This window comes from Panicum hallii, chromosome 6 (assembly GCF_002211085.1).
Source record: "Panicum hallii strain FIL2 chromosome 6, PHallii_v3.1, whole genome shotgun sequence".
In the NCBI taxonomy this organism is placed as follows: Eukaryota; Viridiplantae; Streptophyta; class Magnoliopsida; order Poales; family Poaceae; genus Panicum; species Panicum hallii.
This window is the reverse complement of record NC_038047.1, coordinates 35,864,710-35,887,784: the sequence shown is the minus strand read 5'-3', so window position 1 is coordinate 35,887,784 and position 23,075 is coordinate 35,864,710. Positions and strand designations below refer to the sequence as shown.

The window sequence follows — 23,075 nt, the reverse complement described above, 5'->3', positions numbered from 1 at the left end:
TGCCCCGTCGCCGCCCGACCCCCCGCCGTCCAGGTTAGTGCAGCACCGTCGGAAGTTAAAGAAAATATTATATTTGATATGCATATTATAGTGATTAAACACTAACCGCTTAAGTTTAGTAACTAAAGCTTTATAATTATGATATATCTAATTTAAAATTAATCGCTTAAGATAACTATATTCTAACTTTGCAATTATTTAACTTAAAGTATGGGCGAGGATCGACGATGGATGTACAAAGATTGGCCTAATTTGTCGGATAAATGGATAGCTAATACGGAGGAATTTGTTAAGCGTGCTTTTGCTATGTCAAAGAATGGAAATGATGTGAGATGCCCATGTAGCCGTTGCCGTATTTGCCATTGTCAGACTAGGAAAGTTTTATCCTCACATCTAATAAAATATGGTTTCATGCCTAACTATGAGGTGTGGGTGTATCACGGTGAAGCTTTACCTCCTCAGAATGCACCAGAAGTCCCAATACCATTAGAAGTGCCGACATCACCACAAGTTCTAAGTAATGATAATGGAGAGTATGATAGAATGGATGAGATGCTTCGTGATTTAGGGGAAGATATGGAGCTCCCATCCGAGACTGAGGATCCACCCACGTCGGAGGCTAAAAAATTTTTCGAGCTCCTTAAAGCTTCAGAAGAGCCGTTGCACGAGCACACAAAAGTGACTGTCCTTGCTTTCGTGACTCGACTCATGGCTATTAAGTCCAAATTCACATTATCTCACAATTGTTACAATATGATCTTGAATTTGATTGGTGATATACTTCCGGCAAATCACAAGATGCCTAAAGATGTCTACCAGTCAAGGAAATTGTTGTCTGGGCTTGGTATGGACTACAAAAAGATAGATGTTTGTCCAAATAATTGTATGCTGTTTTGGAAAAATGATATAGATTTGAAGAAGTGTCGAAAGTGTCAAGAATCGAGGTTTGTGGAGGTTGTAAATGAAGATGGTGAAAAGGTGACTACAGAGATAGCACAAAAGCAACTTCGCTACGTGCCTCTTATGCCTCGGTTGAAGCGGTGGTAAGCCACGGGCTGCTTTTTGTCTGAAATCCAAACAGAAAAAAGAGGTAATGAAGTGGATGAAGAATTTCATATACTTGTAGGTCTTGGTTTGAGCCTAATTTCCCAGGTGTTGGTCATTTAAGACATGTGAACAAAATCTTAGGTAACATATGCCGTATGCTTTGGCCTGGAATGGTAGAACTTGTTTCTGGTGAACGGATCCCAGCTACATCTTGGAACCATTATAGATATGGTGTGAACATAACGTTCGGCGATACCCAAAAGGCAGTTTGGGCTGAGTTTTGGGTATGATTGCTCTTATGTATTGATTTAATTTTGTACATACCATTGCTACTGATTGTGTAAAATTTTTGCAGAAATATTACAAGTTGCCTGAGGAGGGAGCTTATGATGATCATGCCAGACGTGTGTTCCACCATAACGCACACATTGTGGTTAAAGACATGATTTCTTATGCCAGAATTCAGGTTGTAGCTTCTTATCTGGAACGGACTCAAGGGATACGATTTGAGAAGAAACGGGATGCTGGGAAATATTACTTGACTGAGGAGCAATACCGCGAGGTAAACTGTTGCAAGTTGCAATTAGTATGATTTTGTTTGTTACCTCTAAACGAAATATTGTTGTGCAGGAAATGATTCCGTGGATGGCCACACGTGAGGAGGCTTATCATGCCTTATGTCACTATTGGACCACGGATGAGTTCAAAAGCATTTCCCAGAGAAATAGAGGAAATCGTGGAACTGAGTCCTATCATACCTACGGAGGTGATGGGCACTTCCGATTGGCCAAACGCATTGTAAGTGAACTCTTTGAAATGAATTCTATTAATTTCATATATTAGTACATGCTTCTTTAAATTTTTGTTGTATGTATAGGAAGTTCGCACAGGTGTAGCGCCGAGTGATATTCAGGTCTACATTGAAGGTCATAAAGGACGTGATCCTACAAATCCAGATCAGTTATGCTCTCAGGCGGTTACAGAGCGTCTGGTATATCTAATTTTACAAAATTAGCACTATCGAGTTGTCATGAAACAATCTTATATAACTGTGTGATTTTGTTATTTGAAGGCGGCATATGGTGACCAAATGATTGCTCGCCATGGAGAGGGTTATGATTGGAGAAACGCGCCTATTGATCCTGAGGCCGTTTACAGTAGTGGTGGAAAACCTCATGGCCGGTTAGATTTCTTTAAATTTCAATCTAATTTGATCTTTCAGCAAGTCTGGTATATCTAAATTTCAATCTATTTGTAGGTATCCATTATTTGAAAAAGTCATTGACTCGAGTCAGGTGCCGTCGCGTCAAAGAGCGGGATCGTCGCGGTCAGCAAGTCGCAGCACAAGTAGTGGCGACGACAGCGCGGAGGTTGTAAGGCTGCGTGAAAGAGTAAGACAACAGGAGCTACAGCAGCAGTGGTTCCAAGCTCAACTTGCACAACAGAATGCAATACTGCAGGTAAATCTTAATTGTTAAAACTTAGGTTAAGTTACATTCTTGCTGACAAATTTGATCTTTCAGCAAATAGCGAGCCAACAGAATATACAAGTGCCACCACTGGTACCTCCACCTTTTGCACAGGCTGGTTGGCCATCAGCTTCACCTCAGGTATGATAGTCAATGATTCAAATGTTAGTTCATAGTCATTGCAAAATATGGTCACTCTAAATAAATATTATCCAATTAGTTATCTTTCAAACTAATCTTGTCCATTTATCTTTTATAGCCTTTTCACACCCCACCACCTAACCTTGCGGCACCGGGAGACTCACACGTTCATCCAACATCGAATTGGGCGGATCAATTCATTGGAAGTGGCGGATCAGTTCAACCAGGTGATGGAGACGACCAAACTTAAGTGAAACATTGTTGTTCTATGAATTTGTATGAAGTTGTATGAACCAGGTGATGGAGGCGGCCAAATTTCATCGAACTTGTATGAAGTTTTTGAACTTTAATTATGAACCTCTGAAGTTTACGTATGTGGATATATGAATTGTGTACTTGCATGCAATTTCTGATCGTGAATTATAATTGTGGATGGTGAATTATAATTGTGGATGAAATTTGATTGTATATAATGCTTGTGGTTGCTTTTGGGGCTCTAAATTGCTCTGTTTGCTGGGTGACCTTAACTTCCGACGGCTTAGAACAAAACCGTCGGAAGTTAGACGTCTCAAACTTCCGACGGCCAGGCAAACCGTCGGAAGTTAACAAACGGACGTAAGCTGCCGTTTGCCAGGCTAATTTCCGACGGTTTCACGGGCCGTCGGAAGTTTGAGAAACTTCCGACGGTTTTGTTCTAAGCCGTCGGAAGTTTAAAATTTCCGACGCCTTACAGCCGTCCAACAGACTTCCGATGGCTTAGCTCTAAACCGTCGGAAGTTAAGTAACTTCCGACGGTTTAGCGCTAACTTCCGACGGTTTAGCCGTCGGAAGTTGCGGTTTTTCCTGTAGTGGTAGCGGTGAATGTGACTGTTGCATTTCAAAATGGACCGTCCAGATCGTGCACTCAGTTGTTGCATTACACTAACAAGGGGACACCTGATCCTTGTCTGTACCTTTGAGTCGAAGTAAGCGAGAGATAGAAGATCCTACTGATTATTGTGCTTGACTTGATGGACGACATGGTACCGTGTGTGTGTCCTCGTTTGTGTGTATGAATACGTAGAGTTGGCACTCTTTTCCACAACCTTAGGTGTCACGACCCAAACTTGATAATCATGATTAACATTTAAATAATAGCATTATGAGCATCATTAGTGCATAACATCCCATCATGTGCATGTGATGACATGTGTTTGGAATTGTTTTTGCTTGTGCAAATGAATGATTGTTAAGGAAATTCATTTTTTTTCTTTGCAAATATGCCTCCAAATATTTGATTCAAATACTAGATATAAAATGGTGAATTAAAAATATTTTTTCTCAATTTTATAACCATTGACTTGAGCCACAAAATTCTCAGAAAACTCAAAAACAGCCAATTTGTTCTTTATACTGCGACCAATCCACAAAAACTTTTTGAGTGTTTCTTGTTGAGTTATATTTGTAGTGTTTTTATCTAGCTCCGGGAAAAATTTGATAATTTTTGGATTGCGGGAAGTAGCAGTTTTTCAATTTTGAAATTGATCCGACACTTGAATTCATCATCCTTCTCCCAAGAGCCCACCTGTCAGCGGGCCCCACATGTCAGTGGCGCCCCCCACCTTCCTCGCACCTGCTCGCACGCCGGTTGGGTGGCAGGGGTGGCAGCGCCATGGCGTCATGCGCCCGTTGGCGCGCGGAAGCCAAGGCACCGCCGGCTGCTCGCCTCGCGCTCGCCCTCCCCCTCTTTTTAAGCCCAAACCGCCGGCCCCGAAACCCTAGCCCCTTTCTTTTTCCCTTCTGCCTCCATTGCTGCTGCTTCCTCCTCTTCTTCCCCCACTCCAGCACCCCAAATTCATCGCCCATAGTGAGCTCCGCCGCAATTCCTCGCATCCGAAGCTTCCTTGCCTCCCCTGCGACCCATTCCGCCCCTAACCTCCTCTTTTCCCTCCTCTCGCAGGCTTCCCGACGAGCTCCTCCGTCCGCCCCCACCGCTCCTCGTCGTGCCGCCACTCGCTGCGCCGTCCCACCCATCGACACGGCGGGTGAGCCTCCCCGCCGCGCCCACACTCCCGTGTGCGCGCTCCCCAGCCCTGCCTTGCTCGCCTCGGCCGCTTCCCTGCCGGCCGCCACGGCGTCGCGCTGCGTGCGCGACCGTGAGTGCGCTGGCCGCGTCGTAGCCGCGGGTCAAGGCCGGAAGTCAGCCTTGACCCGGCCGGCCTGGGCTGACCCCCCTAGGCCCACCTGTTGGCGCCTAGGGGTGGTGTTGACCGTGTGGATCTAGCAGTTTTGAATGTTTGTGTGTAGTTTTGTAGATCTGAAATGTTGTAAAATCTGTATAAATTTATGTAGGCCTCCTAAAATTGCAAAAATTATTTTATTGTGTTTCTCTAGTCCAGATCTACTTTGTAAAAATATTGTTTTGCATGTTGCTGTTACAGAAAATTGGTTATGCTTTAACTTTGAGAAAGTAAGTTAATTGCTTAGTAAATTCTATACTGCTCTAAAAATACCAAACTTAATTTTGCTAGAATCCTTGTTAAATTCTCTTTCTCGTGGTGTAACTTTTTGTCCCAGAACTCACCTGTTTAATAGGGTTTTGGATTGATTTCTTGTTTGCTGCCTGTAAGCTTGCTTATTGCATATCTCTCTATTGAAAAATGATAATATGGCAAAACCACTTTTCTTATCCTTGTTTTCATTTCTAGATCCTCGGGTAATTTTATGAAAATTTTTGGAAATGATTTACTTATCTTTTAAGATTTAACTTGTTTGGAGTAGCTGAAAATTGTCACGCTCATATAAAATTGATTTTGCTGCAAATCCAACTTTCATGATTTCTTAGTGATGTACTTTGTATGCTTAAAGCTTAAATTAATTCATAATTTGTGTTTGTTGTATGATTTTCTTTTTATATACTTGCTTAATGCTTTTTCATGGCTAGTCTAGTGGAAATGCTTGAGTGGTATTGTTTATGCTTATGTTGGTGTATCATTTCTTGATGTGCCATTCATTCTTCGTTTCATATCATCTCATGCACAAATTATGACATCGTACTAATGCATATACTCATTCATGCATTTTAATGACCGAAAGGTCGAAGAACGAGCCCGTTGAGCCCACCAAGATCGTTGAGCCTGGCGTAGAGTTTGTGGTTGAGCCCGAAGATAACCAAGGCAAGCAGCTAAGTATGTTTTCTCTACCGCCTAAATTGATTTAATTTAGTTATCTCACTTTAGTATTTATAGTTATGTATTTATATTTATCTATTGTATTATTGATCCTACTTTCTTGCATTTACCATCCTTGTTTTATATATCCATATCCGTTAGTAACTACTTAATTGATTAGATGCTTAGCCATGATTAGAGTATTATTATAACTTGGAAGGAATAATGGTTAGTGTTACACTACACTCACTTAGCAAATTTGGTTATCCTTGATCACACTCGTTCAGTTATGGTTATGATAGAAATATGGTTTCGTAGTTCGGGCGGAATGGTAGGACATGGAGAAAGGAGTCTCGGAGGCATAGTCCGCTTGGACCGATTAAGGACCGTCCATAGATGACCTCGGATTTGAGGAACTTAACATACTATCACATATTCAATCATGGTATGGATGAGTCTAATACCTTCTTTGTTTTAATCATTAAAGCACGGTCCTAGATGCGTGGCCGAGGGGCCTAGAGGTGTCCCTGGTGGACCTAGGTGACTCTCCGCGTAAGCTAGGCGTGATTTTCAACGGTTAAGACTTGTTGGAAAAGGTTGAAGCGAGTACTCCCTTACCCAACGTGATCAGTTGGGTGAGCCGCATGGTTCTTGTGTCGTGTGGGTAGCGAAGTACACCTTGCAAGGTTAAATGATCAATTCGAATTGCTGCGCTCTCGGTTATGAGCAAGCTCTTTGTCCCGTAAACTCTTCGTAGAAGTATCGTTTATGCTTGGTTATGGATCATGTCATCTTATGCTATTTTAATTGTTTATTTCATTTAAGCAACTAAAATTATGATGTGGGTTGGACAAAATAATTAAATTTCTAGAGAGATAGATGGTGGATTAGAGAGCTCATGCCTATGCAAACTTACTTAATCCTAAAGCCTTTATCTTGTTGAGCCCTCATTGCATACTTCTTGGTTATTAAATTACGTAAGTCTTGTGAGTACCTTTTGTACTCATATTGCTTTTTAAACTAAGTTGTAGGTGAGCCGGTAGTTGTGTTTAGCCACTTCTACTCCGCCGATCCCGGTGCGAGGGAGGAGTAGATCGTTGTGGTCTCGATGGTGTTCTTGAGAAAAACGCTATTATTTTATCACTCTTTTATCAAATTATCTACTACGTAGTCGTTTCTTTTGGCAGAATATGTTAAACATCATATCTCTCTTTTAATGCTATTCATGAGCCCAGGACTCGTGAGCCCAAGACTTGTAAGATGTTGTGGACCTTTTAATTTTAGATTTGAACTCTCTTATGTTAAATTTGTAATATTTAATTGTCGAATCTTTGAAATGCTTAAAATTACTTTTTATGGTTCTCGTCAAATACATGTGATTGTAAACGATACGTGTATGCCTGATCTTTGACATATGGTGGAGCACGTACCGGAACTGCTGGATTTGATATTATTTTTGGCGAACGACGTGTCAGTTGTTCATATCTTTAGATATAAATTAACATGCGGCACGCTCTCGAACGAGCGCGTATTAGCTTCCATCGTATTGATAATGACTAACGGTGTTAAATTGTACGGTTCTAACTTAACGTTAGGCTTCCATCTTTTCGAGTTGCTATCAGGCTTGTCGCTTTAACTTCAGGCCTGGTGCGGTCGGTCGGCCAGGTATTTATGTTAACCCGCGGAGACCATGGCCTGGTCGGTCCACCTGTTCCGCCATGCGCCAGTCGTGCGGGGCGCCAAGCGTGCACCGGCATGTTCCGCCAGCAGGGGACCGGGAACACGTCACGTTTAGGGCGCTTGGCAATGACATCACAGAGCAAGACTTTTTCCTGTCTTCCTCCAAGTCGTACCTGCGAGCTTCCACACGACACTTGCTCTCATTTGTACAGATTACAGAAGCTTTGTCAGGCTCATCGAGGAAATTTTTAAAGTAGCTAACTTGGAGCTCGTAAGGATCAGGTCATCTAGCTAATATGACGCTCGGCCATCTTGAATCTGGTATTCGCCTTAAATTCTAAACGCCAAGAAAACAATCATCTATGATTTAGCCAATAACCAAAGAAAATTACAAATGAAACATATTAAACCGCCGATTAAACATGGCCAAACGGCTTACTAAACGGAAACAGCTGATCACCGTGTAGCGTTTAAACGGGATAGACAACTGTTCAGGTGAACAACACATAAGACAAGATATGCACGCAGGAACAAACACATGATGCACATTTCACTCTTAGGGTGTGTTCGTTTCCGATTAGAGCCCTCTAAAAATTTTAGAGTGTTCCCTCACTCTAAAGAATCGCAGTCTTATTAGAGGCCGAAATAGAGCGCTGTTCGGTGCCGGACCTCTAAAGTTTAGATGTTTCAGGTTTTAGAGGGGTGAAACGAACACACCCTTAGTAGCACTATTGAGAGATTGGGCCCGTGTATTTTAAGATCGAAGAGAGAACCACTTGCATCATGTATTCTTTCTTTTTTGATTACCTTAAGATCGAATCCATTCTTTTTCAAAATTGACGTCTGTCTTGTATGTGACTAAAAAAATAGTTAATCGTAAATGCAATAACCTGCGCTACGTTTGAGCTTTAACTACATGGTGTCATGGCTATCATTTGAATTTGTTGCAAAAATTACATATTCTCCAACATTGGATTGGTGTTTCTTCAAAATTTTCAAACTGACGCTCGCCGTTGCAGGCCCACGACCACCAAGGGCTGGCAAACTGTTTGCTTTTATCCGAGGCCCGGCCCATCTACCCACCGGTTCCCCGCTCCACCGGTTAGCATCGCCGCCAATCCCCTTCTGCCGTCCTAAAACCCTAACCCCCGCTTCCACCTCCGCCGCCCGCCTCCTCTCCCAAGCGGACACAGCACGCCAAGCCTTCCGGCGCCGAAAATGGGCCACAGCGACGGGGAACACGAGCTTGAGGGCGACGGCCTCTCCGCCGAAGATTCTTCGTGGAGCGACGGCGGCTGGTCGGAGGACGACGACGAGGTGGGAGAGGTTTTTTTGCCTTTGTCCCTCGATTTTTTTTTCGCCGTTCTATTTTTGAACAGGTTTTGGGGGTTTTGTGTGGGATGCAGGAATCGCTGTCTTTCGAGGGCTCCGGCTCCGGCTCCGGCTCCGGCTCCGATTCCGACGAGGCAGCGGCAGCGGAAGAGAGCGACTCTTCGGAGGATGAGGTGAAGCATTCGCGTTCTTAGTGTTTGCGTTGCTTAAGCTGCTGATTCGCAGACTGTTTTGTTGCTCTGTATTGCTTGAGTATAAGGATTTTAAATGTTGCTGCTGTTGTTTGCAGGTGGCGCCAAGGAACACCGTGGGGGACGTGCCTCTGGAGTGGTACAAGGACGAGGAGCACATCGGGTATGACATCGACGGGAGGAAGATCAAGAAGCGCGATAGGGAGGGGCGAATTGAAGTCTACCTCAAAAACGCGGACGATGCCAAGAATTGGTAAGTCTTGAACTGCTGTGTTGCAGACACTTAATCAGCTGTCATCAATTTTGACCACTATTGAATGGATTAATGTTTAAGCTTTGAGAATTGCCCCAAGCCAACGACTGAGGATGCAAGTGGGTACCCAATAGTGTTTTTTGGGTCAGCTAATTAATTACGATAGCATGCCACTCTAGTTCATTTCTCCTCCTAAATTATTTACGCAGAATACCATTCTAGTTCATTTTACCAACATTTTGGGCCGACCCAATGATCCAAAATATATATAACTTGCATCCCTACCAACGACACATGTTTTAATGCAATATATTCGTTACTTGGGATGATTTGCTCGGTGGTTGGTAACCAACCCTACAGAAATTTTGTAAGCTGAAAAATAACATCAGCATAGCACAAAAAAGTTGCCCTGGAACTTATCAAGTTGGCATTGGAAGCTATTTTCCAATTTACACATCTTTAGAGGTGTCTCTGAGCTAATTTCTCCCGTGTTTTTAGCATGTTAGGGTTAACAGTTTCTGCTGAAACTTGTGTCTTTTTGGGAGATTTCTGACATTGAAGCGGGCCTTCTTATATCCACAACCGATTTCAGCAAATCAATTGTAATTGTGGGGTTAATAACTTGTGCTAGTTTCATCTGGGCTTGCTTGATATGCTGACATCTCACATCTATCATATATTCTGTTCTTGAATTATCACCCTACCCAACAATGGCCTGTATGATATTTTTGCGCTAATCCTTGTTACCCCAGACTTATTTCTGGTGAAGCGAGGATGAAAGTAATAGAATTGCTACATGTTTGTAGGCTCATCCTGCTTATGGATTGGCCCTTAGCATTTTGGTTATTACCACTAAGAATGTTGATGTAAACAGTTAAATCACTTCATCCTGATATGAAAAATTCAGCTTTCAATTGCTGTAAAGAAGGCTTAGTCACATGACATTTATGTACATCTCTAGATCTTACAACAGGACATGGAATGATAAAGTTCTTGAAAATCATTTTGGTTTAATCTATCTGCCTGACATTTCTCCACATCTATAGTTTTTCTAAGGACATGCATTGAACAAGGGATTGACAATCATTTTGATTCAGTGTCCAGCCTACACCTCTAGGTTTCTTTTGGAATATGCATGAACCTCTGAGAACCATGATTATTCAAATCAAATATGGAAAATTTGGATATCCCTGTGCCAGTTAGCAGATGCATCTGATTGTTTACCTTGGATACGAATTCTTCATCCTTACACCTTGTACCATTTGGTTGTTGCAACCTTGCATTCGGTATAATTTTTCTTGCTCATGTAATTTAATCTTATAATTTCTTTTCTTCATCACCAAATGTAGGAGGAAGATCTATGATGAGTATAATGACGAGGAGGTTCAGATTACAAAGGAAGAGGCTAAGATAATTAGTAGATTGTTAAAGGGAAAGACTCCACATGCGAATGTTGATCCATATCCAGTATGTACTACAATCCCAATTTATTATATATTTGCTCAATGTGCCAAGTTTAAATGTTAAGTATATGATCATCCAAAGGCGGAACAGCCTAGTATTATTTTTGTGGATGACTGGAGTACCGGACACCTGCATGAGTTGTTTTATTAAAACTTTTATACGAGATCTCATTCTGTCATTAGTTCAAGTGCAATGTGTAATGCTTGCTTATTCCTTGCTAATATATGGTCTGTTTATGACCTAGTTTCACTGATAATAACCTTTACTGATATATACTTCCATAGTTTTGAATTTTTATGCATGGAGCCAATGAATGCTATCCAGAATTCATGCAAATGGATTGCTCTTTTGCATTTAAATGAGTTTTTTTTTCTCCATATGTTTATAGTGCATGGATGCAGCATACTGATTAACTTTTATTCTAGGATTATGTCGATTGGTTTGAATATGAGGATAAAGGCCATCCACTTTCTAGTGCCCCTGAACCAAAGAGGCGCTTTGTGCCTTCAAAGTGGGAGCAGAAGAAGGTACATAGTCCATTTCATCTATCTCCTGTAATTTTGGACCATTCTCTTTATTTGTTTTCAATTTCTTTTTCAAAAGATCTGACTGCTTGGATTATGAATGTCTTATTACTGTTTTCTTTCAAGACTCTATATACTGGTTCATTTAAATAATGTATCCCATTGAGCAGTGTTTATGCATTGACCTAATGAATAGTCATGAGTTAAACATTCAATTCATTTTTTATGATTAGCTATATCTGCCCTTTTTTTTCTGAACTCAGTGTACTACTTCATTTCATGTCATAATTAGAGTGTTTAAAATTTTGCGTCTAGCTAATATAAAATAAAAGTCACCTAGGCAGTGGCTACAAACTTGGTGGTGGTCTTGTAATGCCGCACTGATTATGGGGTAATCCGCATGTCAAGTCACCTGCACAGGCAGTCCCAAGTCTATTAATAGCATAGAATTACATGAAAAAACATTTGAAAGAATGTAGCTGCACATGCCATCACTTCCCTCACTTGGGAGATTTGGTTGCCCAGGCAAGTAGGATGCTTGCTACTAGATATCATTCTATTGATTGTTGGATCATAACGGGATAAACACCACCAAAAGGGCTGCCAGGTTCTGGTGGCTGCTAGGAATGAGATAGAATATGGATGAGAGATGACCCATGATATGGATGGCTGGGGAGGGTGGAACTAGATTGTTTCATTGTTTATCACTTAATTGTAAGCTTATCTTTCTAATATTAACAATTGTAACTTAATTGTTTAGAGTTAAGATCGATTCATTTTGGGCATGTTACTACGGGTACAGTACTGTCCAATTCCTCTGCACATGGCACATGCGCCAGCCCACAAAGGCCTCTCATCATACCACATATTTAGGAACAGTACTAGATTGTGACTGAGCTATGCATTCACTAGTTTTGTAACTGAGTTGTGCATTCACTAGTGAATTTGGAACTTACATAACTTACTGTTATTCTGTTGCGGAGCTTCTTTATTGTTTGATCAGGAAAAAATCTTTTGATGTGGATCTTGCATAATAGTGTCAGTAACCACAAGGCCTGCTTTGGATCTTCTCTGTCAAACTGCTCTGTGATTGTATTGTGTTTTAAGTTATGTGCATCACCGCTCAGTCTTACCTTTGAGCTCATGCGTTCTGGTGGCAGGTTGTTAAACTTGTGAGAGCCATTCGTAATGGATGGATAAAATTGGACAAGCCAAAGGAGGAATCTAACTTATATCTTTTATGGGGAGATGAAACTGATACAGCAGACAATAAGCGGCAAGGCTTGAGCTACATTCCCGCTCCTAAACCTAATTTACCAGGTATTGTCATTCCTTTTTCAGCATTAGTAGCTTCTATAATAATCTTTCGGAACTTGTTGAAACATGTTTTCACTTAGTGGTACTTATACTCAATAAATTTCTATTGATTCTTCATGGGTATTCAGGTCATGAAGAGTCATATAATCCTTCCGTTGAATACATTCCAACACAAGAGGAAATAGATTCATACCAGCTTATGTATGAGGAGGATCGTCCAAAGTTCATTCCGAAACGGTACCATGTCTATCATTCTTCCTTTTCATTCTCCATTGACTTGTATGGTCAGGATTTTGACTTTTAAGTCCGCACTTCACCAGATTTGAGTCCCTTCGAAGTGTACCTGCATATGAGAAGGCACTAAGGGAAGGTTTTGATCGGTGTCTAGATCTTTATCTATGCCCCAGAACCCGCAAAAAGCGTGTAAGTTCAGCCCTACATTATTTCGGTACCATTTGTTGCTTTTAAAGACAATATTTGTCTCTAATTTGTGCCAATCATTTGATGTACCACAGATAAATATTGACCCCGAGTCACTCAAGCCCAAGTTACCAAGTAAAAAGGATTTGAGGCCATACCCGAAAACTTGTTACCTTGAGTTCAAGGGCCATACGAGTCCTGTGACGTCCATTTCAGTTGAAACAACAGGGCAGTGGCTTGCATCTGGTATGTGCTAATGATATTATTTTCTGTATTTATCTGAATATACATGCACAGAACAATTTGATACACAAATAGACTGATAATAACTAATGCGAAAAGAACTCTGATGTTGTATTCACATAGTCGGTTTTTGATACATTGTAATTTATTGCTTAAAAATAGTAGCACTAAGGCCCTGTTTGGTAGAGCTCCGCTCCCAGCTTCTTCAGAGTGGATTCTATGAAGCTATACCAAATGGTTAAGACAACTTGATTCTGGTGGGGGAGCTCACAAGAATCACTTCTCCATTTACACTGCGAGGTGGGAGCTAAAAAACACCCGCTCCCCTTTCATTCTACACCAGAATCACTTCTCATCTGCTCCCCACCAGACTCACTCTATCAGAGAATTGGGAGCTAGAGCTGAAGTGATTCTTGTGAGCTCTACCAAACTGGCCCTAACTATATAAAAAAGGGTGTATCCAGTGCTGAAAGCTCCGACACAAGGTGGGTTCTGGGTAAGGGAATTCCTAGACAGCCTTACCGTTGAAAAATTCTCTTAAAATTCTGCAAAGAGGCTGGTTCGAACGCAGGACCTCCAGGCCACAAGTGGAGAGTCTACTAGCGCGCCAGGTCTGCCCTTCTAGTAGCAGTAACTATATCTTGGAATTGATTTTGCAAAAAGTGATAGTCCTTTCTTTAAGAAAATCTAGATTTTTGGTTAGCTTGGAATTGTAGGGAAATTTTTTTCTCAAACGCGCAGGAGAACTGCGCATCAATATATTAAGAAGAAAGAGGGGAATAGATCCCCGAAGTGTTACAGATATGAAGGGTCTGCAACCCACCCTAAGGACAAGCTAAGGGACTCTTACAAAAAGGATATTCATGACCACAAGAGGCTAGACCAGAACTCCTAAGTAGCTGGAGCTGCTGCTGCTGCTAGGGCGAGGAGATGGGAAACTCCTCGAGCCCCTGCAATAGACCACTGCTGCAATTCTTCCTTAATAATCCTGATGACGCTGGACGAGCTAGGGGTGATCCCATAAAAAACACAGCGATTACGATGATTCCATAGGGACCAGGAACCTAGGATGACGATGGAGTTCAACCCTTTTTGCACATGACCTGAAACTCTGTTGCTTGCATTGGCCCACCAGTCCTGAAATGACCTGTCCCCAACTTGCGGTGCTAGAGCTTGCAAGCCAAGATCATTTAGAACAGCAAACCAAACTTGTCGACTAAAAACAGAAGAGACCAGCAGGTGATCAATTGTTTCATCAGTTTGGTCACATAGTGGGCAAGTGGGCAGGTGACGAAGTCCCTTCCTTGCGAGTCTGTCAGCTGTCCAACACCTCTTATGTGCCACTGTCCACATGAAGAATTTGCATTTGCCGGGGGCCCAGCTTTGCCAAATTCTTTCCCAAGAGTTGAAATGTATGGCACCAGTGAAAAGTGCTTCATATGCTGATTTTGTAGAAAAGGTACCTGAGGTAGAGAAGTGCTATATTTGTGTGTCCTCTACATCTGGCTGCAGCTGAAAGTCGTCAAGGAGATCCCAAAGTTGTAGATATTCAAGTATGACATCCACAGTGAGAGCTCCTTTTAAGTCCAAGACCCACCTCCTGTTGTCAATAGCATCAGCAACTGTTCTGCCCCTTCCCCTGGCAGTTACAATTCCGAACAGGTGTGCTAACGTGTGTTCCAAACTCTGACCAGACATCCATCTGTCAGTCCAAAATAGGACGTTCTTGCCATTTCCAACTACTGACACCACGGCAACAGCAAAGAAAGCCTTCACCTGAGATTGTGCCTTGACAGGAAGGAAGGCCCATGCTTTATCAGGCTCCGTTTTTTGTAACCAGAGCCATCTCATCCTCAAAGCCCAGCCTAGAAACTGAAAATGGGAGATGCCCAATCCCCCCAAAAACCAAGGTCTAGTAACTTTAGGCCAAGCAATTAGATAGTGACCTCCCCTCACCTCTTTCCTTCCTCTCCATAAAAAACCCCTTCGTATCTTATCAATGGCCTTGAGAGCTCGAGGTGGGAGATCCAGGGCCAACAACAAATAGACCATCATAGAAGGACAACTTGTACAAGGATGCAACGACCAGCTTTGGTAAGGAGATCAGCTTTCAACCCCGGGAGTCTGTCAGCAATTTGATCAATGATATGTTGAACCTGGGCACTTGACAGCTTGAGAGGGGACAGAGGTACACCAAGGTACTTGCAAGGAAAGTCTGAAATCTGGCATGGGAGGTGAGTGCGCAGGATTTTTCTATCTTCCCCCAAACAATGTATGGGATGGACACTGCTTTTTTGGACATTCGTTTTAAGGCCAGATGCTTCCCCAAAAAGCTGCAAGATATCCAAGGTGATGCTGATGTCGCTTGCAGTAGGCCTCAAAAAGATGACCACATCATCCGCATAGAGAGATTCGGTGCTGCAGGGCTCTTCTGGCTAGGGGTTGCAGAAGCTTCTCCTCAGAAGCCTTTCTTACTAAGAGACATAGAACATCCATGACCAGAATGAACAGCATGGGAGAAATTGTAGGGAAATGTATAGCTCATTTTTCCTTGCATATAAAAGAGTGGAAGTGTTACGCATGTTACTGAATGCACATGGGAAGGGAGGTGAATAGTCTCATAATCTAACTGCTAAGCAAACCTGTGGTCAAGATATGTTCTTAATCAAGTCAAATAATTCTTATATGGGGGATTAATTGTATTAGTATGATATGCAAAAAGTAATAAACCAAAATTGCTTTTGAGAAACAGCTGCAACCTCTAAGGTGACCTTAAACTTTGGGGTTCTGTTTTACTGCACATGGAATATTGTAAACCTGTGGTATATAAGGTTAACTGACATGAGCAGGTTTTTCCACTTTAGAAGATTTCATGAATTTGAGCATGATAATGTTAAGTTACAATCGCCTCTTTTCTGAAGGTTCTCGCGATGGTACAATTCGTGTTTGGGAGGTTGAAACTGGTCGCTGTCTTAAAGTTTGGAATGTCGGAGGTGATGTCCGTCATATTGCCTGGAATCCGTCACCTGACAGGCCTATTCTTGCTGCTATTGTGTACGCCTTTTGCTGTTCTAGCATATTGCTCCTGTCTATAAGCTTTATGTATTGTTGTCATTCATTTTTTTCTTTTGGTGCAGTGGACATGATCTGCTACTTATTAATGCTGAGGTGGGTTGTGAAGAAGTGCAAATGAGGGCAAAAGAGCTCCTGAAGATTTGTGAAATGGCTCCTCAAGATGATACTGGTGTGTTAAATTGATAGCCAATAAAATGTTCCATTGTATTACTGCCTTCTTCAGTCATCTGAAATACTATTATTATATTGCAGATGGTAAGAAACCAGCTGTGAGGTGGATGAAGCATGAAAAATTTGATGGAATCACCTTGATTCATCATAAGGTCTGGTCCCCATATTTTAACTTTTTTTTCCCTTTGAACTTAATAACTTGCTTTGCTTGCTTACCAATTTGTTTCTTCTTTAGGCTGTGTCAAATGTGGACTGGCATTTTAAGGGAGATTACTTCACCACAGTTGTGCCAAGTGATATCCTTTATGAATCATGTCTTATTGTTTTTTTTATTTCCATCTGTTCTGGTTTTAGATCTCTCAACTTTTAGTTACGTTCACTTGCGTGGCCACATTAAATATTGTGGGTCTATCACACCGTGATTTTATTCCCCTTGTACACCTTAATTCCTTTGTACGCGATACAAGAGCTGTATTGCTGCATCAGCTCACAAAAAAGCACTCGCACCATCCTTTCCGTAAACTGCCAGGCCTTCCTGTTGCGGCAACATTCCATCCAAGTCAGAAGATGTTCTTTGTTGCTACTAAGAAGTTTGTTCGGGTTTATGATCTCCAGAAGGCACAATTGGTAAAGAAGCTGGAGTCAGGTCTCCGTGAGATTTCCTCCATCTCAATTCATCCTGGTGGTAGGTCACAAGTCAGCTTGATAGTAATTTTAAGAATTTTGAAATCTTCTAAGGAGTCGCTCCGAACTGATGTGATCACTTCACATTTCTTATGTGCAGGTGATAATGTTATTGTGGGAAGCAAAGATGGCAAACTATGCTGGTTTGATACTGATCTATCTACAAGACCATACAAGACTCTAAAGTATGTGGTCTTCTCTTATTTCACGCCCCTTTGAAAATAGAAGACACGTAATTTTTCAAGCTCTCTATATGTATTGCCAAGGTTACCATTATAGGCGCTGTTAAATTCTATGCATGGTATATGAACAATCCTACTGGTATGGATGCTGGAAGTCTTTCCCTGGAGAAATAATGGAAATTAATATTGAGCATCTTAAAAGCTTATTTTTCATGTGTGCCTCTTCCTTTAAATAAGTTTAGATTGCTCATTTTCTAATGTGTTCTGATCATAATTTCTTCGGCCACCGTTATTTAAGGACTTTCCGCTGACCTAATATTTGATAAATGTGTTGCAATATTTGTAAAACATGGGCCATATGCTTTGCTGTCTGGTTGGTGTGGTTACTGCTTGCACTTTTACAGTTGTCATCAGCATTGTCCACTGCATCATGAAGGTCAAAGTAATCTCTCTTGATATAAAATTTGCACCGTTCTGTCTGCCAATTTTGCATTTAATTCCGTTACTTATTTTTCATTTTAATATACCAGTAACTTATTTGCTAAATTTCAGGATCCACTCAAAGGATATTACCAATGTTACTTTTCACCGAAAGTACCCTCTTTTTGCCTCATCCTCTGAGGATTGTACTGCCTATGTATGTCATGGAATGGTCTATTCTGATCTTAATCAGAACCCACTTATTGTACCATTGGAAATTCTTCGTGGCCATTCTAGTTCGGATGGAAGAGGTATGCATGTCATTGGTCCTATATTTTTCTCTCTTTTCTTCTAGATCTTTGTTCACTCGCATAGATTTTTAATTGTCTTCATCCATGTATTTTAGATGCTGGTCTTAAACCCAACTATTAGGCTAGCGTATCATTCTGTCTTGTTGGGAAACACATATATAACTAAAATAGTTGCCTCCCTGCTAGATTAAAATAGTTGCATCTGTTACTAGAGAAACTAGACCATGTTAATTTGATTTAGTGCTCTTAGTTTTTCTTGGAGATGCTGGGCTGAGTGCGAAGATGATATTCATGGCATGACAAACCAATAACTTGATTTTCGTTTTGGAATAAAAATATTTTGTTAGCTTTTTTATTTACACCTTGATACAGGTTCATTATGCTGCTCCCGGATATCTCAATTCTCAATGCAATATTTAACCACTATTCTGGGTTTGCAGGGGTTTTGGATTGCAAGTTCCATCCGAAACAACCTTGGTTGTTCACTGCTGGTGCTGACTCTGTGATTCGACTATACTGCGACTAAGCATTCCTGCAAGGGCCATTCCTGATTGTGGCAGGCATATGTCTAGCCTGTCATTGGGGCTCGGTATGGTGATGATTGCTATATTCTGGTAACAAGCCCCTAACAGAAGCTTGGATAACGTGGCAATTGGATCAGCTGATGTGTGCGAAGCCATCAGTCTGTCAGTTTTGATTCAGTTGACTGGTTGAGTATAGGATCTTAGTTTTGAAGAGAAACATTCAAATGAGAATCCGGACACCTGTAGCTGTGTATCAGGAATACGAAAACAACACTTCAAACTTTAACAAAACCGATACTAGTGGTTTGACAGCAAAATTTCCTAGTGTGGAGCTTCAACTGCTCCAGAAGCTATTTAGGTGCTGTCACACAGATCTTAGGGCAGGCCGTTGTATTCTTCCGTTATGTGAAAGCTGTAGCTAGCAGATGTAAAACCGATATCCCGCAGTTTTCTACCATGAATCTTGTAATGCTAGACGCTGTTCGCCAGGCCCTATCAAGGCTGAGATCATTTATCCCCCAGCCGTTCATCAGTCAGTCGTCACATGGTAGCTGCTGCAGTTGCAAACTGATGTGTTCTGTATGTAGCTAGAACGAATAGCAGAGCGCAAATGGTGCCAGCGGGAGGTTTATGTGCATGTAGAAAGTGATGTTCAAAAGAAAAGAACACAGACACGCGATCAGGACCTGCCAAGTCCAGTCCGAGTTCGAATCTAAAAAGAAAAAGAAAAAGAAAAGTCCAGTCCGAGTTCGAGCCGGTTGCTGCCGTGAGTCCGACAGTAATCATGTATCCGACTGTCAGCCTGCCACATTAGATACCCAATATATAATCAGACCATTGTTTGCGTTGCACCATATTCCGGAGCAACAGTAAAGTGACGACCATGGAGGTGTGCATGGCGAACACGACCTTCAGCTTCGCCAGCCGCGCGCTCCACCTCCACCGCTTCGTCAGACGCCATCTCATCGCCGGCATCCTCGGCAGCCGCGGCGAGGCAGCCACCGCGGCTGCGGCCGCGCCGCCGCCACGAGCCCGCCTGATCGGTGAGGACGCCCTCGTCGTCGACGTCGACGCGCTGCTCCTTAAACCGTCGTCGCCGTCCGCCGTGTTCTCGCCGTACTTCCTCGTCGCCGTCGAGGCGGGCGGCTACGCCCGGGGCCTCGCCCTGCTCGCGCTCTACCCGGCCCTGCGCGCGCTCCCCCACGGCGCGCGCGTGAGGGCCATGTCCATGGTCGCCTTCTGCGGGCTGCGGCGCGACGAGGCCGCCAGGATCGGAAGGGCCGTGCTGCCAAAGCACTTCTTCCGGGAGGCGGCGGACATGCGCGCGCTGGAGGCCGTGGGCGCGCTGCCCAAGGAGGTTAAGGTGGCCGCCGTGACCCGGTCGTTCCCGACGGTCATGGTGGACGCGTTCTTGACGGAGTACGTCGGGTTCGACGTGGTGGTCGGGGCGGAGGTGAAGGGAGGGGCCGGGTACCTCACCGGCGTCATGGAGGGCGGCGAGTTGGACACGGAGAGACTTGGACTCGCCCTGAAGCAAACCGAGAAGAAGAAGAAGGACTACCCGAGGCCCATGGTGTTCCACGACGGCCGGCTGGCGTTCACGCCGACGCCGGCGGCCGCGCTCGCCATGTACATCTACCTCCCCTTCGCCGTCGTCCTCGCCGTCATTCGCATCGCCATCTACGTCCTCCTCCCGTGGCGCCTGTCGAGCGTCGTCGCCGGGCTCACCGGGGTCAGGGTGCGCGTCATCGGACCCACTCCCGCGGCGGAGGGCAGCAACGCCGAACCCCGCGGCGGCCGGCTCTACGCCTGCAACCACCGCACACTCCTGGACCCCGTCGGCATCGCCTGCGCGCTCAGGAGGCCCGTCGCCGCCGTGACGTACAGCCTGAGCCGCCTGTCGGAGGTGCTCTCCCCGATCCCGCTGCAGCGCCTGACCCGCGGCCGCGAGGAGGACCGGCGCCGCATGTCGTCGATGCTGGCGCGGGGCGACGTCGTGGTGTGCCCCGAGGGCACGACGTGCCGCGAGCCGTACCTGCTCCGGTTCAGCCCGCTGTTCGCCGAGCTCGCCCCCGAGGTGACCCCCGTGGCGGTCGACGCGCGCACGGCCGTGTTCTACGCCACGTCCACGTCGCCCGTCGCCAAGAGCTTCGACTCGGTGTACTTCCTGATGAATCCCCGGCCGGAGTACATCGTCCAGTTCCTGGAGCCGGTGAACACGGAGAGCGGCAAGAGCAGCATCGAGGTGGCGAACGAGGTGCAGCGTGCGATCGCCTCCGCGCTCGGGTTCGAGGGGACGGCCCTGACGAGGAAGGACAAGTACCTGCTGCTGGCCGGGAACGAAGGGGTCGTCAAGACCAAGTGAAGCAATAGCTAGTCAGATACTAATACGGGATCTACGACATTTAGGATAAGCTAGTTATTTGATCATACTTTTTTATTATTTTCAGTTTTCAGGAAAAAATGGACCGAAACTCCAAACAGTATCAATCGAATAATATGTAACACTTACTGAAGCTCATGTCCCAGTTAAAAAGTACGTACATTTGCCTGGAAGTGTGCTTAAGGATGCAAGTGGCTACCCAATAGTATTTTTATAGCACGCCACTCTAATTCATTTCTTTTATAATTTATTTTTTTCTAACTAGTTCATTTTATCAACTTTTTGGATCGACCCAATAACCCAAAATATGTATAACTTGCATCCCTACGTGCGCTTACTGAGTTTTATTCGGTGGCTCATTTCAATGTCCCATTTCCATAATTATTGCTGATGTTTTTTATAACAATTTAATTACTAATGTTGGTATGAATGTAGACATGACAAGTCAGAGAGTGGACTCGCGAAACACCATTCCAAACCTATATTACGTGTGGGATTGAAGGTGGGTGGACAAGACATCAGGATCAGTTACACACATTTTGAGAGGTAAATCACGTCAGGTTTTGGTTGGTCAACATGCCAAATCGGTTCCATGTTTTCAACCAGTAGCAAAGTGCTAGCCGTAAACACTCAATAAGCTTCAAACTTCCATTCAACTTAACCACTTAATTTCCATATGCTGGATTAAAGAAAGTACATGTCCCAGAACTCGCTGGAACAAAAAAACTCAACTCATAATAAAGAATCATTCAACTTCATCCCACTTATCCAATCTCTCTCCAGCTCAACGTAGTAGGATTCTGCCTCCCTCCCACTCGTCATCACCGCTACAAATCACTGTGTTCCTGTGATGCTTCCTTGGTTTCGATTGAGGATCCGTGTTCGTCAGAGTCCATCTCGCTCGTATTTCTGCAACCCCATGAATCTCTTTCGGTTACAACAATATTAATTTCGTTCTTGAGAAATCAGCGTTGGTTTATGTGCAAACAACAAAACAAGAACTCACCTTTCCAGTAACCAAAGTCACGAAGGGAGAAGGTAATAGAACTCGGTGAGAGGCGTCACAGTCGGACAAAGTTCAGGCGTGGTGATTGGCCGGTGAAGGTACGCGAGCAGAGAAGCACGGCCCGACCTGCAGGACCTTGGCGTCGCCGCCGAATGGATCGGATGATCAACGGGCACGGGACCAGCTAGATGGCTCAGATGGTCTTGTTTCGGGCATGATTTTAAGCTAGCGCCGCCGGCATGACTGAAATTTCGAACGTTACTTTCAATTCCCCGGCGGCGGAGCTCGATTCACCGCCGCCGGACCTCATTTAAATTAACTGACTTCTTGTAGTGAGGCGCAACCAAGATTTAATTCAAACTCCTAGTTTGGAAATTATCACTTATTTTGAATTTCAAATTTTGTTGTGCTGCTGATGTCAGCAAATCTGTCATTTCATATGCACATGCGGCAAGATGCTGGCCTCGATTCTGGCAGCCATGGCGTGCGGCCAAGGAGGTGTTCACTCATTCTTCTTAGATAATGAAAGAAAATACTCGCTTCAACCTTACCAAGAAGAAATTAGTTGGCACTTATTATAAGTAGTAGCCAAACGCACACCAACTTGATAAAAAAAACTTGTGAAAATAAAGGTACAACTCAAAAACAAATTCGTAATCTAAACGACCATCCATGAGAGGTAAAGAAGTGTAATGCTACCGTCTCCCAGCGTGCGATACGCATGAATCAGCAGCAGCTCTTGATTCTCTTCACTGCAATTGAGTCTAGAATCAGAGCTGAGATGTTCCGCTCCAGAATCCAGCCACTAGTAGCTAAGAGCCAATCCAAACATGATGTCCTTCATGGAACTAGAAAAGCTAGCGCTAGTGTCCTCCCATTAACTGTAGATCCCTTCTGTTCAGACAAACTTTCCAATGAAATCCAAAGAGATCAGAGCAATTCTCTATTCAATACGACAAGCTGGATGATCTAGCACATGGACTTGAACCGAAAAGTTTGCTTTTCTGCCTAAGAAATATATGAGGTAAGGTGTTCTGATTAGAGCATATTTGCTAAAACGCCTTAGAGCAGCCATAGTTAACCGATGCT

General features: G+C 43.5%; 2 protein-coding genes and 1 pseudogene across 2 annotated transcripts; all 3 read left to right on the top strand.

Annotated features, from left to right (window-relative positions):
* Positions 1-2,034: 2,034 nt before the first annotated feature.
* On the top strand, positions 2,035-3,054 carry LOC112896216. Its single transcript, XM_025964138.1, has 5 exons — positions 2,035-2,038; positions 2,120-2,229; positions 2,306-2,507; positions 2,571-2,657; positions 2,776-3,054. The coding sequence occupies exons 2-5, from the start codon at positions 2,138-2,140 to the stop codon at positions 2,905-2,907; spliced, it is 513 nt and encodes a 170-aa protein (XP_025819923.1). The 5' UTR covers positions 2,035-2,038; positions 2,120-2,137; the 3' UTR covers positions 2,908-3,054.
* A 5,523-nt stretch (positions 3,055-8,577) lies between these two features.
* LOC112897131 (ribosome biogenesis protein BOP1 homolog) lies at positions 8,578-19,092 on the top strand. The gene is made up of 17 exons (XM_025965337.1): positions 8,578-8,803; positions 8,893-8,991; positions 9,108-9,262; positions 10,612-10,729; positions 11,152-11,253; positions 12,411-12,570; positions 12,696-12,804; positions 12,888-12,990; positions 13,083-13,233; positions 16,152-16,284; positions 16,368-16,474; positions 16,558-16,628; positions 16,712-16,772; positions 16,934-17,161; positions 17,261-17,345; positions 17,895-18,073; positions 18,514-19,092. Exons 1-17 carry the CDS (start codon positions 8,705-8,707, stop codon positions 18,597-18,599), a joined length of 2,046 nt encoding a protein of 681 aa, XP_025821122.1. The 5' UTR covers positions 8,578-8,704; the 3' UTR covers positions 18,600-19,092.
* A 205-nt stretch (positions 19,093-19,297) lies between these two features.
* Positions 19,298-20,974, top strand: LOC112898252 (annotated as a pseudogene).
* Positions 20,975-23,075: the final 2,101 nt, after the last annotated feature.

Bases quoted from the DNA above. Each gene is read 5' to 3' on its own strand.
- LOC112897131 (XM_025965337.1), top strand. From the start codon at position 8,705: ATGGGCCACAGCGACGGGGAACACGAGCTTGAGGGCGACGGCCTCTCC. The intron at 10,730-11,151 runs GTATGTACTACA...CTTTTATTCTAG, and splicing joins CGAATGTTGATCCATATCCA to GATTATGTCGATTGGTTTGA. The intron at 11,254-12,410 runs GTACATAGTCCA...TTCTGGTGGCAG, and splicing joins CAAAGTGGGAGCAGAAGAAG to GTTGTTAAACTTGTGAGAGC.
- LOC112896216 (XM_025964138.1), top strand. From the start codon at position 2,138: ATGATTGCTCGCCATGGAGAGGGTTATGATTGGAGAAACGCGCCTATT. The intron at 2,508-2,570 runs GTAAATCTTAAT...TTGATCTTTCAG, and splicing joins AACAGAATGCAATACTGCAG to CAAATAGCGAGCCAACAGAA. The intron at 2,658-2,775 runs GTATGATAGTCA...TATCTTTTATAG, and splicing joins GGCCATCAGCTTCACCTCAG to CCTTTTCACACCCCACCACC.